Raw genomic sequence first — 16,345 nt, forward strand, 5'->3', positions numbered from 1 at the left:
CAGAAATCTGTTTGACTACAACCAGCCACCAAATACGTGTGATATGAAACAAAAGACACCTTAATCTTGTCTTAGGCTTGCTTAAAAATATACTTATGTACTTTTAAGACATATAGCTTAGCTTAGCTCTTCTGTCAGTCGGCTGGAAAAGGTAAAATTTTTGAATGCTAAAAATAATAACATTTTGATATTTTATTTCAACGTTCGATGTTCGAACGAAATTTAAATATAAATGCTAGTAGAATTTCGATATAATTGTAATCATCGAGTGGTACACATCCGTCTGCGGTAGCCGCGGGCAACCGCCTTGTTATCAATCACGCCAGATATGAACTAAATTGATATATTCTGTTTATGCTAATGTAACTTTAACACACGCATTCATTTACAAACCGACCTACAGTTTTCAATTTATGTTAAATAGCTGATATCCGCGACTTCGGATGCGTAAATAACTCGAAGTTGGTACTCAATTATGTATATTAAAATGTGTTTTTTTTTTAGTTTCAAATAACTCTGTAAAAGAAAAATAACTATAAAGTTTTACTTATAAACTTCGATCGTATAGCTTTAATAAAATATAATATGATCTAAGCCTAAAGGGGGTAAATTCATTTACCACCTTACCTTTTTAATTTCATTGTTTTTAAATTATCCCACCACTCACCCAATCAAAGAAAACGAAAAGAAAGATTTAAAACTTTGCTTCTAACATTTTTCATTAACTTTGTAAGCAAAATTAAAGGCGTTTAAGAAGCTATTCAAATTTTGCTGCAACAAATGGCCGCCACACAAAGTAACCACAGAGGCATATGACAAAGAGTACTTAACCATCGGCAGTATGAACAATTCTTGACTTTATCATCTATGACAGTGAAAAGGAATTGATATTTGCTTCAATTTAAACTTTGTTAACCCTAAATATAAATGAAATTGCCTCTTCTAAGTTCCCTTCTCTAGAAATGTACGTCAATATGGTCTTTCATCCACGTCAATAAGGTACCTTTTACTCACGACTATTATAATCAACTCCAGTTAAATTAAAAATATGCTGTATGTTTAAATTATATGTTTAAAAAAGATAATATGAAATAAAATAGCTTTATCATAAAAAATCATTAATACATTTCGATTTATGTATGTAACAAGCCGTGTAATGAGATTGCGGTGTAGGTACGTGGATGTGGATTTATATTTGGCTTCATTCACTACTGTAATGATTTCATCTCTCGCATGATGTCAAGTGGGGAGCGGCATTAAAAATTTATTGATGAAATCATTTCCGATCACGTATAAATTCGATGATATTTATATTGTAACTTATATGTAGTTAAGATTATATTTATTATATCGAAATAAGAATGTACAAAAATTAAAAAAAAAATAGTTGTATGTAACCAAAAAAAACCTTTGTTTAAAAAAAAACATATGATTTAAAAAATAAAAAGAAAATCAAAACATTTTTTACTACTTAGTACATCTCATTTGGTATTCGTGCTGAGTATATTTTCAATGCGGTTTTATACTATGCTTTCCACGAAATTGAAAATCTCTGGCTTCTACGTGACTTTTAACTCGATCTGTGTTTAAGGAAATCTCAAAATAATGTTAGTTCTGGCTCCGGATATCTGGCGGTAGCCATTCGCTTATATACTACGTCGCTAACTTTTATATTCTGATCCAAATTAAATAAAAATAAACTACTGATATGAAATTGAATTTCTATTTCGTAATACACTTCATACATATCTGTGTATGTATTTTCTGTACTTTTAGGTTTTAAAAGCATTGGCTAGAAGAAAATATTCTCATTTGCCTAAAATATACAAAGAAATAGTATATAATCTAGAATTGTCATAAATCACTTGCTCACATATAAATTACAAATTTAGTAAATGGCTGTGTTTTTAAATTAAATCCGTTTTGAAAGCAATCCACCTTAGTAGTGAGAATGGTGAATGTTTTAGAATTCTAAGTTGTGTGGTGCTTTTAATATTGTTAATATGTGCGGGCCGAGTGTGTTGGACAACTGTTAGGAATTTACCTAATGTAATGTCGACTTACAAAACTTTATACAATTATTTGTAGCTTTATAACTTTAAACTATGACTTTTATAAATGAGATTCAGTTATCGAATTCATTTACCTTTCAAAATGACAAATATTTATCAGATTTACATACGGAAAATACTGATATATAAAAGTCCAAAGAAGCAAGCGCAATAAAACATTACATGATAGTTCAGACCCTTTTTTGACATTGTACCTTTGCAAAACAATTCCTTCTAATAAAATCCATAAACCGGAGTTATACAAAAGAATTTTCAAGTAGAATTCATAGTGTAAGTTAATAAATGAATTCAGTGAATCTAAGCGACGTAATAAATCTTCTAGCAGGTGTGAAAGCAAAGTCGATGAGTGTTTACTCGGCAACACGTCCGACGCGATATTGGCTAAAAGTACAGGTGACAGAACTTCCGATATTGCACTTTGATTTGGCTTGATGAAAATACCCCGCACGCTCCGTCTGCTACTCTAACGAGTTCAGCTTCGACAAATAGAAGGAGCCCGCAAAATATTTGCTCCCTTTGTCAAAACAAAAGATCTTCGTTTATGTAAAGATTAGCTGTCGCCCGCGACTCCGTCCGCGTGGAATTTAAAAAAAAACATAATTACTAGTCTATGTGTTCTTACAGACTATTATCTACATCTCTGACAAATTTCATTGAGATCCGTAGAGCCGCTCTGGAGATACCTTCAAACAAACATTCATCCATCCATCCACTCACCCATCCATATACACATTCACTTTTATAATATTAGTAAGAAGTAAGATTTATATAAAGAATACGTCAACCTTTCTACATAAAATTACAACCTAAACATTCATACTTCTTATTTTAAGTTGTAGTTATATACAATTTTTTTTAAATATATTCGTTAAATAGTTTCTTTGTTGAGAGCCAATGCTATAAAGGGTTATACTATAATTTTGCTTTAAAAACTTTAATCCTACTTGAGGTAAGCGTTACTAATACCATCAAGTGCTAACAGTTGCACATTGTTCTCAGTTGAACTGTACTTGTCTGTTTAAGAGTGGGATTTAAATGAAATAGGTAACACCTCGCTATATATGCCACTGTTCACACTTCACACTGGTTACTACACCTAAAGAACTTGTTCAAAAACTTATTGTTGTCTCCTTTTGTCACTATGAATGACAAAGATGACGATATGGTTTTGTAGAGGTGTTACAACCTTTACAAAACCAGATTGTCATCTTTGCAATGGAATATTTTCCTCCTCCTCTTTCTTTTGTACCCGTAGACTAAACCTAGCATTAAAAGACCAACTAAGTAAACCTACAAAATGTAGAAAATAAACATTATTTGAAACACAAGAGCAAACAACAGAACTTACCAATACTTAACATTAACGTCGTCCGATAGAGGGCATTAGTTTTATTGATACAGCTTTTGCGAAGTTTCAACGTTATCGTGAAAATCAACATCTGTTCGCTACGACACAACAATACTAGTTACTTTATTTTTATAAATACCAGATGCACTTTGAAATTTAAAATGGAAAACTCAATGTATACATACTAATTCTCTATTTGTAAGTATATTCAATTTATTTTGTTAAGAAAAAAAAGGTCACCGCCTGGCTTTTTCTCAGTTGAAACTTAACAGAATTTTAACTTAAAATTATTTTAACCATTTTTATGCTTAACTTTTTAAGAAGTTTAATGATCTTTAAATCATTCAAAGTTTTTTATATTATTCAAATATTTAAACTTTAAAAATATTTTAGCCTAACAGTCTACGGTATAATGTATTTAAAAGCAATGGCGAAGGTCCCTTTGGTCGTGTTTGTGTTTTCATTGATTTTACATTTCCAATGCACTTGAATGTTATCTTGTAAGTCAGTGGCTGCTGTACCATTCATGTATTGAAATCGGACGCATTAGCACGATTGAAAATTTCTGTGCAATTCACAATTTCAAAGCGATAAATGTAGCTTCTTGCGGAACCTTTTTTATAACATTGCAATCGTCCCAATAGTTTTTGAGTTTATTCGTTACAAACTTACAAAATCACTATATTTTATCGTAAATTATATATTTATCGTAAATGTAACACTAAAGTTAACTCATAACTTGTACTAAAGCCACATGAGTTCACTTAGTTTTTTAGTGCAAACTTCTTGCGCCGGTTGTAGCGAAGCGGTTAATTAAAGTGGGGAAAGCGCTGCACGTCAGCGGAAACTAATTTGATGTTAAGTTAGCAGTTCGCGGCTAAGTTATTTGCTCAAGTTACGATGCAACGCTAACACTTAGTAATTACAATTATTTCTCAACGTTAACAACAAGAATGAAAACACTAGAACCTTAGAAATTAGCAACTTTATTTTCTGAAGTTTTATTAGTTTTTTAATATAAAAGATTTCAACGAAATCAAGTAAAAGTAGACAAATAAATGATTTATGTGATTTAGAAGTAAAGCTTACTAAATTTGCCTACCAGGAGTATGTTGCCTGACATTTCAGAATTACCAGGCGCACCTTTTTTATGTACGCTAAAAGGTTTTCTGTTATAAAATTTAAAACTATAAATTATTTGAGTAGAAATTTTCGTTAAAGGACAAATGTTGCATCATATCAATCCTCTACTATATGTGATAAAAGGTATTAAAAACCCATGGTTATCATTTAAATCAACTCATAAATCGTTCTTAAGTTCCACAAACTGCGGCACGTGTGTGGACATTGTGAAAACTCTTCCGCAACCGATGCAGCTAAGAAAGAAATTCCGAAGTAGTTAGTGGATAAGTTTCCTTGTTTGAACTTTTATCACAGTTCACGAACTAACTTGAATTTTAAAATGCTAGAACGTTCTTTTGAATATTTCGTCAAATATGAAAGCTTCACAAGTTTCGTAGATACAAGAGGAAGAAGAAATAGCCGACAGTTTACTTTGCATGATGTTACCGCCGGTTTTCACTGTACAAAACGTACTAAAAACATTTGTTGTCTTTGGCTCTTCAAAGAGAATGAATAAAATGCTTTCGCATTAGTATTCTGGACATAAAAAATCATGGTTATTTTAAAGAAATAAAGTTTATTGTACACTTATTATCACAACCATTCTATAAATATTTGTAAGAGTCATTATACCTTGGTATAAACATCTATCATTATTGATTGTCCATTTTCAAGACGTATTTCAGTTTTATGTAGGGTATATGTGACTGGGTGTGGGGGATGCTTGTCATCGTATCCGTAACAGACACATTAGCAAGATGGAAAACTGTCTGCAGCTGTATTTCAATTTTTCGGCTCGAAGATATTGAATATAAAAAATATCTGCATATTATCTGTTATTAAGAACAATTCATATTTTGAAATCTTGTTGTTCAAAGATGAGAAAACAAAAATAGTAAAAGTTTCATTAATCTTAAAGTGTTTTTGACTACTATTGTCTCCGCACATTACAATTCATATAAGTAAGGCAAGCTAAATTACCGTACAAGTTCAGTGGTCCTTAACTGTGGTGTTTAACTTACCAAATGCAATCTTGTTGAACCGCCGAGCTCCGAGGTTCGGGCTTATCGGAACTTTGATTAACTTTGACGTATTCTACCATGAAATATGAAGGAAGCCGATACGTATCGTTGCTAAGACGTTTCATTATCACAAAGTCCCGTTGTGGTTTTAATAAGACAAATTATAATCAGGGAGAACCTTCATCCAAGAAATTTGATGTTCGTACAAAGACGTGACATAGTTTGGATGAGTATGTACTTACTTGCCATGTATGTATATACTCTAAATATACAAACTCTAAATCTACGGGTGCAATAAACAATTTTTACTAAATTAATTGTAATAAATTATACATAGTGTAAGAGCATTCATTTTCTCAAAATAATCAATGGCAAACTATATCAAAGTTAAAAGCTAAAATTTTAAGATTTCAAATAATAAAAAGTTGTGCAGTAAGCTTTCCACATACTACCATATTATTCATATTTTAATAGAGTTATTAAAATATCAGTCCCACGGTTAAATAAAACTTGGCGTTAACTAAGTTAACGTGAGGAAAACTCTGCGGAGTACATTAAGTAGATACGTCACTTTGAATTTTCCGTCTCAAAGCAACGACGCGACGTACGCAGTGAAGTGTGAAACGCTATTGCTACTGTTGTTTGCATAAAAATGTTATCTAATTTTTATTTAACACATTTATGAATTTATATACCTCTAGCTACCCCCTTTTGATGTATCAGTAGCGCTAGATCTATTGTTAAATACCACTTATGTATTACTCGTTTTTCGTGGCAGTATACGAACATGTCCAAGTTCAAAAAAAGAACAAAAATATGAAAAACGAAACAAAACAACATGTGCTTCCAAAGTTTAGTTATCCTTAAATAACAAACACCAAACAAAGTCAATTTCATTTCAAAACTAGGAAGGCTAAATCTTGTGAATGCGTCATTCGCTCGGAGTATGAGAATTATTTCCACTGAGGGAGCGGTTAAGCGGCGAACGTACCGCTTAAACAACGACTGCGAAGGTGAATTATTGCACTCAACTTGTTAGCTACACGATTTATTGACGGCCAAATTCTGTATCTCAATGAGAACGCTTTGTTTAAACCTTGCGGTGAATGTAGACTATGGTATTACTTCGCACTTCGCACACATCAAAACAATATAACCGTCGGATTGTTAGCATAACTGTTACGCAATGCTAGATACTTTGAATTAATCAATGTAGAAGAAAATTTTACTAATGTTGTAAATGCGAATGTTTAGATGGATGGATGTTTGTTAGAACGGCTCAACGAAACTTGATGAAATTAGTCTGGAAGAACACATAGGCTACTTATAAAGTTTTTTTTAATGCCGCGCGGACAAAATCGATATCGGGCGATATCTATTAAAGTAATAAAGTAATACTAGTTAAAACAGAAAACAGTAACAAAAGCCGATTTTTTTTTATTTATTCTCTGACTTTTTTATTTCAAATGTAAAAATTTTGTTTAAACACAATAAAAGAACAATAATGACAACGTATATTTGTAGGTAATATTTTCATATAAATATTCTTGATATTCTGCGTTCTCGGCCGCATTCGTCCTCCCCGAGGCAGCCAATTAAAGTTAGCGAGCGCACGACGACCGCCAACTAAATTGATACAAAGTTACCAGCTCGCGAATCACTTGTTAAAATACTAATTACTCTGTCGTACGAAATGTAAAATTATTACAGACATCCGGACAGACCGTCGAAAATTAATACAATACTGTGTCTTACTTTGTCACATAATTTACATCTACACCAAAATTTCTTATCAGAATAATCTTTAAATTTTCCTTCTGGCTTAAAATTTTGTGAGACACCAATTTATTTTCTATAGGAAAAAAGCCCCATATCGATTCATTGATAATTTATGAGAAATATAGAAACCGTGAGAGGTTTGCTGGGACCGTACATAATAAAAACTTAAAAATACTTAGAGCTATAATTATATATGTTACTAGCGCTTGTTAAAAGGCAATATACCTACCTTCTTTGCCTTCCCGTTCTTCCTGAGTAACTTGGCACAGCAGAGCCCCCTGGTATCGGGCAAGGGTGCGGGCGGGCGGCGCGGCCAGCACAGCCGGCGAGGACTGGGCCCCGACGCCTCTGCCTCGCTGCGGGCCTCTTCCTTATCCTCGCACATCACTACCACGTCACAATACGTCCCTACACTACCAACATACTACCCATCGTGGTATCTACCAATGCTTTACGGCACCGACTAGCATTGTTTTCCCCGTAAACCTACCCACGATCCACGATAACACAATCTCGCTCCAATATATTACAGTAAATAGCCAGGATTCAAGCTAAATTCTCCTTTTTACGCGCAAGCTCCGATCTCACTAGTGTTACAGGCGGCTATAAAAATAAATTAGTATGCTCTTTGCAAAAATAAGTTCGATATCTTTGTACTATTTGCGTTAAAATTTAAAATAACAGCTCTTATTAGCTTATTTTGAAAACGGATCTTTGTAACGTCCGATTAAGCATCTGAAACAAAAGATGAACCCAGTTACAATAAAATAACACTAACCAGAAATAACAAATATCAATAAAAACGAACAGCGTATAAATTGCGGATATCCATGGGATTCGGATCAATTAATGTTTGGTGATCCGCTGCTTGTTTGCCCCCTTATACTATTAACAAAAATTAAAAAAAAAAACTGTGTTTGATCTTAAATTCAGTATAAGAAAAAAAACTAAAATCTATCTTTAAAAGCATCGTGTTGAATAATAAATCCTTTCCATGGTAAAACCATTATTTGAAGCAATTAACGCAAACTCATCAATAACTCCTTAAAAATTCACTATTTAATATTCGAGAGGGGGAGACGACTATTGATTGTGACTTACTAATTTTTTGTTTAATAACAAAGATTTCAAAAAATCATTATGAAACTATATCGTGAAAAAAGGGTTTAGTGTCGAGACTATATAAAAAATAAGAAACAATAACATGTTAATTTTAAACTTAAACAAAAAACAATAGTTAATATTCCGTATATGAAGTATTATGTCATATCTTAAAATTATATTATTATTTTATCATATCAATAAATAACTAAATCGGTAAAAACATTCTTTTCATGTAAACTAGCATTTTTAAATGTACAAAGTCTTTGAAACACGTCAGATGTTGTAGAGGCGGAACGAAAAGTTATTAGTGACGAGTGGTAGCGTGTGTCGGCTCGTCGGCTCACCTATCCTGACAGCACGCTAGCTGGATCCGTTCCAACGGCTAATATCCCATTCTGTTTGTCTTGCGAGCCAATAAAATGACTTTTATGCAAATCATACGAATTCTATACATTTTTGATGAGTTAGTCCGCGACGCATTCGAGCCGTTTAATTAATATTTTTCCATTTAAAGTTTAAAACTTTTAAGTGTTTGATTCCATCTAAATGTTTAGTTAGATGGTTAAAAAAATCTTTGATTTATTCTTTTGTTATCTGTATAATATTTTTGGAACGAAGTTCCTTATCGCTAATAGCGAAAGGGGGCTAGACGGAAAAAATTCTGACGAAAAGTTGTCACGACACTTTTTGCTATAGTAAGTATGTTAACGACGAATGAGTGCTACTTCACCATGGCAACGACGTGACAATATATAACGAAAATTCATAGAAATAAAATATACTTCTTGTGAAGACTTAAGTTTTTTATTCGTAGAATAAACATTGGTTCCTTCACTATTTAATCGAAAGGAACTTCGTTCCATCCGGGTGTCCCTTGACACCTCTCGAGTTTTTTTTTTTTTTAGGATAGACTGACATTGCGTCTTTGCTTAATCAAGTTTTTTAAACTTCCTATAATAAATTAGGAGTTACCAACCTAACACTCGTAAATTATCAAAAAATTGAATATTAGGCATACAGATGTTATTTTAAATATAATAAAGCGTGCAATTTAATTTTTAATTCGATAATATCGAAAACCAACACTTTATAATAAACGTTTTGAAGATACAAAATCATGCGAGTGGGTTACAAATATTTTAAAAATATAATATGTTGTACGGCAATGCAATATGTTTACGGAAATTTCTCGACTCACTGGTTCAGGTTTTATATCAAGAACAAATTAAAGTTCCCGCATCGAATTCACAAAGTATAACAGAAACTAATAACATCATATCAAAGGAAAAAGTTAAGGATCACTCTTTTATCTTGAAACAATTTTGAGCATTACTGTACCTTACCTATATAGGATTTTGATTCATTCTGTTCCTCAATTATTACGACACAATGACATCTCTGGAATTCTATTATTGATAGTTTTATAATTTACTGAAATATCTATAATATATCGCATTATTAATTAGTAAATAGCTTTTTGTTAAAGCTCTTACAATATAAAAGATAATTGTGTTATTCATAGAATTGTAGGTTAATTAGTAAAGAAACGTCTAATATTTGCATTATTATTTAAATCTCTTATGGAGTCATATCCCTAGTACATAGCTTGTTATACAAGTACGAGAGGTTTTTTATCTGTTTGTGTCGGGTGCACCGCGTCCCTGCAAACTGTTTTATGTTATAAAAATCAAGCTCATTTCAGTCTACATCGAGTCGACGTCGCGGATTCTTTGAACGAAATGAAAATTAGAGGATGAAAGAGAAAATTAGCTTGTATTTTAAAATACACAACCGGTAGTCAGCAGAGTTTATCTGTATGAATTAAAAATAATTTAGTAAGTTCAAATTGAGCTGAATTTATCTATATATTTAATGCAATAGTAAATAAAATTTTAGTGTAGTAAATGTAGTGATATAAAATGAGTTTGTTTTTATTTTATGCTTGTAATTTCTTCAATTTGGATATTTGTGATAACTAACTAGGGTGACGCAGTGACCCAAAGTGGGCCTTGGGGGCCTTGGCCTCCGACAACAAAGTCTCCACTTTCTCCGAATTTTTATACTAAAAAAATTAGATATATAAAAGCATATTTGTGATAACATACAAGTTAATACAGCGGTGTTATTATTCAATAGAATACGAGTTATTTTTATCTGCTATCTATGAGAAGATTAAATCTGACAAAACAAGAACGTGCGGTGCATTTTGATTTAAATGACAACTTCCCGCGGCCAACCGGAGATTAAACTCCATTAAAACGGAAGACAATATGATATCAAAATTTAAAAAAAAAAGCACTTCTTTGCTGCCAATTGCTCAAAGATCCTAATTAAAGAATAATTCTAAAGGTGAGTATATAGACTTGATCATTTACTTGTAACAAAACAACGAGCCGCTCTATGTTATGTTCTAGGGTATCCCTTTCAGACGTGGTTTGGAAACTATTCTTTTACCTGTATTATACCATTCGTAAAAACGTAACATTACATAGAAATACTTGAGAAAATGCTCTAGTGTTTGTTTGTATAGCAATCTTTAAAATACATCATCATGTAAACTTTAAAAGGGTTCATGAATAGTTGATGTTGTAAAGCTGTAGCAGGATATTTACAATAAAATATTGTTGTAAAAGATATTGAATATATTAAACTACAATATATAATTCAGACAGAAAGTTTAGTTTTTAAATTTTAGAAGTTTTTTTGTCTACGGATACTCGCTTAAATAAACTAAACTTTTTATAACATTCAAATGAGAAGTTAATAACTACTAATACAATGTGAAAAATAAGTAACGAATCGTTCATAATATTTTACAAAAGCAATTATTTATTTTTCAGTACTAAAACAACGAACTACATCTTACCAAAACAAAGGATGCATAAAGGCGCAGAATTTTTTATTCTAATGACTACAGATTTTTCACTTAAATGATGCTACGAGCGAGGTAACTTTTATCGTAGCAGGTCTACGCGGTTAGGCGTTACGCCGCCTAGAGACGCGAGCTGTCTGAGCGGCGGATGAGCCGGCGTTGCCTTATATTGTCTGTGGAGCCTCCCTCACCCACCTAAACATACCCTTCCCGCCGAAACGACGCCCGTAAACTCCGTTACGAAAATTGCCCTTCGTAGCAAAAACGCAATGAGCCAGCGTTCCGTAGATACGATACAAAAGAAATTTCATTGATAAATTTTAGTTTATATTGTAAAAATTAAAATTAACTACAGAATTTTGCAAATGATTTCCATATTAAGTAACTGTATTTTCCACTTATAGTTAACATCGTGTTAATATTTTTAATTCCTTCTATTATTTGTAAAATCTTAAATAATTGTAATATAATTATTCATTTGATATAAAATAAATAAATAAATAATAAAACAGAGCGAATAGATTTAAGACCAAAAGTAAGATTTTTTACACACTACCCTACATAAACAAAACCAACATCTATGTACACTAATATAAACAGGAAAGATCTTTTTAGTTAGAAAAGATCTGTTTATAATGGGTAAACTCTCAAACTAATGAACTTATTTGACAATTATTTAGATAGAAATGTCCAGAAGTAACACAGTTTACATTTCATTGTCATACTAATTGTCACCGATCATTTTGTTTGCATGTCGTGTTATACTGATATAGTCCAGTTTAAGATGAACCACATTTTAAATAAAAAGTCGAAGATAATGAACGTTTTTAACATAAAAGTTTTTTATGTTTAGTGCAGTACATAGTTGAGTAGCTTTTTTTTCTTATAATTAACAAATATTTTAAAAGAACATATACCTAATATTTACCTTGCGCTTCCTCATTCACCTAACATATTCTTTGATCACAAATCACATAAAGACAGATAGGTTCACATCTGATGTAGTACAATACTACATATCTTAATACGAATAAAAATACTAAAAAACAATACAAGTTTGTTTACACTAAACTATACAAAATAGGATATTACAAGATGTTGTGGGGCGGCCACGAGTGCCGTCTGGCGGCGGACGGGTGAAACTGTTGCTAGGGCGGCCGAGCCCGGGGTAGCGAGGGTGCTTTGTCCCTCTCGCACGCACTCTTTATCTACGAGCCGCGTTACGCAAAAACGAGGCTTTTATCAATGACATAGGTAATATAACTAGTAAACGCGCGGTGTACGCAACCTCGGCCGCCCCGAGGCTGCGCGTAGTGGCCTTGATCGGGCCTGATGTTTTCATCCCGCGAGCGTAATAAAGCGTTTAGGGAGGGGACAGGCGACTCCTACTGAAAGATTTATGGTGAAATCTGTAGAATTAGTTCGTGCCGACTTTAAGTCTCCACTCTGCTAAGGGGTGAAAGACTTGTATTAGATTTTTATACATTTGCGTTTACGATATCCTGGTTTATATTTGGTGGATAAACATATATCGGTAACTGTAACAATGAAACGCTAGGCTATATCCGTGTCCAGTATTTCTTATTTACTGGATTTTCCACTCTCAAGTATTAAAGTCAACACTTTCGTTTAATAAAAATGCTTATGCATCTCGTATCATATTTGTTGTCAGCCGTCAGTTTGGACATGAAATTGAACTGTTCGATCAGCAACTAAGCCTTGGGTAACAGCATAACGTAATTCAATGAGGCAATTCCGCTTAATTATTGCGGACTTGTTTGAAAATGGATCTTACCTCGATATCAATACAATTTAAAGACGTATTTACGGTCACTTATCTTATTATACTATCTATACTGATAGCAATTATTTTTATCAATCTCAAGTTTTTTTTGACGCAACAAGGTTAAGTGTAAAGTCATTGTAATAATGGCTAGCATCATTCTGATCAATTCAAATTTTTGGTCTTTTCATTCTTGATGTTTCCGTACATACCTATAGTCGAATTTAATGAAAATGAGAAATTATAACAAACCTATCTAAACAATTTTCCTTTTAATCACCCACTTATTAAAAAAAGACATTAAAATTATTTAAACTTGCGTGAGACGTTATACAGTTTATTAAAAACAGACATAATTTTTATATCTTACATTTTTAAACACTGAAACGTTCAGAAAAAAATTACATTGTCAAGCAATAAATTGAATTTCATCCTTTGAACTTGAACTCAACAACGTTTTACAAGTGCAGAGCATAATAAGAAAGTAATAATAATAAACTGTAAAAATAAATTTGAAATTCTATAGTATTAGGATGATGTTTCTTCATTTTTATTACAAATTTGGTGTATTTATTCATTGGCAAAATAAAAAATAAAGATAAGCGTAACAAAACACTTTATTGTTTTTACAAAAATAAGTACGAAACATTTAATTTTTTTTTTAGATACATATCTATTTAAGCTATAAAATGCTTTAAACTTAACAAACAATTGTACTTAACAAAATTTTGTATTTAAAACAGATGAAAATAAAATTGTGATGTTATTTAAACAAATATTTTCTTATAACTTTTGCATTTTTGTACTTTATTAATATAATTTAACCAATCAACATTGGTTCGAGTTTTCCTGAATCGAGCAGAGCCTTGACATCAGAACCACCACCCACACAGTTTCCATTGATGAACACTTGTGGCACCTGGGAAGTGAAAAACAACATATATTAAATTCTAATAAGAAATACAAAAAAAATTAAAAATAATATTTTTATAGTATGTAATATTTATATATATTAGGTACATAATGTTTATCGGATTAGATGTTTCATTTTTTTATGTAACTAGCATGGCTGAATGGAAATGGATAAAATATGAAACAGAGTTAGATTTTAGTGGCTACAAGACAGTTTTTTTTTTTTAATCTTTAGAAAGTCACAAAAGATAGCTAGTACTTCATAATGTTAAAAGAAAAAGTCCTAAAGTACATTTTGGTATAAGGTAAATTCTAAAAGTGCAAGCAGTGGAGCGAACTGCTAAGTCAATTTTGTATGAATGTGCCACATCCTATCAAATAATGTACCACAAAAATAGTGTGTGGTGTACTTAAAAACTGCATGCTTATTACTATTGTATTGAGAAACTTTTAATTTTTTACTATCAATAAAGTCCATCCGTGATAATCAAAACCCTGTTTAATCTATTATTTATATATTATATATATCTTCTTATATATATAAAAGAAAGTTGTGTTAGTTACACTATTTATAACTCAAGAACGGCTGAATCGATTTGACTGAAAATTGGTGGGCAGGTAGCTTAGAACCAGGAAACGGACATAGGATAATTTTTACCCCGTTTTCTATTTTTTATTCCGCGCGGACGGAGTCGCGGGTAAAAGCTAGTTAAGTTAAAAACTTTACATTTTAATTGAAAATGTATTTTTCTGTTATGACAAAAATATCCTTGTGACAACTGAAATCAAATAAAACTAAGTTGATATACAAACAAATCTTTAAACAACTTGACAATGCCACTTCATTTTAAGTGGACATTTATAATTGCAATCAAAAGAGATTACATATTATGAAACATATAAACAAGATGTTGATTGAAAATATTGACACATCTGTAATTTTGTTTAGTACTAATGGGTACTATATAGTACTGATGGGATACTAAACACTTATATGAGGCCCCAACAGTTCTATAAAATTACAGGTATGGGGTACTATTGGGGTGCACCCAATTCATATTATGTTTATGCATAGTTTTACATTATATTGTTACATATATGTACAATTGTTTGAACATAATTATTTCGTTATGTAAAGTAATTATTTTTGTAAGTAATTATTGTTGTTTGTGAGAACTAATTACGTTAATTTTAGTCAAGATGATTTGTACTTCATACTAGTATGTATAGGCTTCTCATTGAATCTGTATTTTGCAGGTTATGGGGTACTCTTTGTAAAAAAATCCAGACTTCACAAGGTCTTGGGCAATACTTTATAATATGACTAAATCCACATTTCAATGCTGCTCTTTAAAATATTTGTCAGATTACATCAGGTATACTGTATGTTTATTTTCAACTGATAACCTAAGAAAAGGTTATATTGATTGTTTTGCATAAGCATATTGAAATTTATTTTTATCATATTATTCACACAACAACTTCAAGTACCACCAAATATAAGGAAAATTATATATATTTTTTTTAATACAAACATAATTTATTTAAACAAACTTGTTCACTTCAAACTTATTTTGGTTATGTTAACCTTTTCACAAGTTTTAAATGTAAATATTCTTAGATAAATTTTCTTGTACTGTGGTGTAAATTAAAAGTTTATGAAATTAACAAAAATGATTAAAAGATTATAAAAGTTGGTATGTTTTGGATATAAGAAAATTAGATAATATAATTGCATATATACACATCACATCTATGTTAAATAAGAATTTAAAAAAATACTGTAACAACTAAATTCTATTAGCACTGATGATGTCATTATGTTATGAAATACCTAAAATTAAACTTACGGTTCGGAACCCGGTTAATTCTGCCAGGTTTTCCTGGATAACACTGCCGTCATCACGCTCGTTTAGTTCAATTACTGTTATCGGTTGCTTCACTTTGGCGAAAACCTGAAAACAAAATTTAAAAGTTCAATTAAGGTTAGAAAAAAAATTAAAAGCTTTAATAATGTGTCAATTTAAACCTTACAACATTGTTATACAACTTATTGCTTTTAGTCATATTGAAATCGTGATTTAATTAAAAAATTAAAATAAACTTACATCTTTCGCCAACGTACAATAGGGACAATAAGATTTTGAAAATACCACTACTTTGTCTTTAGAAACAGCGTCCTTGATGAATTGTTTTATTTCAGCTGAACTTGCCATTGTCGCGGTTCTTGCTTTAGTGGCTAGTAATCCCATAAAATGTGGTTAATATATATTAAATCGAATTTTGATTGTGCAAATGATGAAAGATAATTTGTTTGATTGGTTTGGTTGT

At 31.5% G+C, this 16,345-nt stretch overlaps 2 protein-coding genes across 2 annotated transcripts in view; both read right to left on the reverse strand.

The window, feature by feature from the left end:
• The window catches only part of LOC106720998, a 40,682-nt gene extending 28,153 nt beyond the window's left edge, over positions 1 to 12,529 (reverse strand). The window contains exons 1-2 of the mRNA XM_014515812.2: positions 12,248 to 12,529; positions 7,573 to 8,078 (exon numbers count right to left, since the gene is read on the reverse strand). Coding sequence (XP_014371298.2) covers positions 7,573 to 7,728 — 156 coding nt within the window. The 5' untranslated portion in view covers positions 7,729 to 8,078; positions 12,248 to 12,529. The remainder of the gene's footprint in view (positions 1 to 7,572; positions 8,079 to 12,247) is intronic.
• A 1,314-nt stretch (positions 12,530 to 13,843) lies between these two features.
• On the reverse strand, positions 13,844 to 16,345 carry LOC106720995 (glutaredoxin-C3). Its single transcript, XM_045681315.1, has 3 exons — positions 16,123 to 16,345; positions 15,865 to 15,969; positions 13,844 to 14,021 (listed from the first exon to the last, which is right to left on the reverse strand). Exons 1-3 carry the CDS (start codon positions 16,264 to 16,266, stop codon positions 13,923 to 13,925), a joined length of 348 nt encoding a protein of 115 aa, XP_045537271.1. The 5' UTR covers positions 16,267 to 16,345; the 3' UTR covers positions 13,844 to 13,922.

Source organism: Papilio machaon, chromosome 15 (genome assembly GCF_912999745.1).
Source record: "Papilio machaon chromosome 15, ilPapMach1.1, whole genome shotgun sequence".
NCBI classification, from domain to species: domain Eukaryota; kingdom Metazoa; phylum Arthropoda; class Insecta; order Lepidoptera; family Papilionidae; genus Papilio; species Papilio machaon.

Excerpts from the sequence above, each read along its gene's own strand:
- LOC106720995 (XM_045681315.1), bottom strand. The coding sequence starts at position 16,266 with ATGGGATTACTAGCCACTAAAGCAAGAACCGCGACAATGGCAAGTTCA. Across the intron at positions 15,970-16,122 it reads ATTGTACGTTGGCGAAAGAT|GTTTTCGCCAAAGTGAAGCA; the intron begins GTAAGTTTATTT and ends TTTTGTTTTCAG. Across the intron at positions 14,022-15,864 it reads AATTAACCGGGTTCCGAACC|GTGCCACAAGTGTTCATCAA; the intron begins GTAAGTTTAATT and ends TTCACTTCCCAG.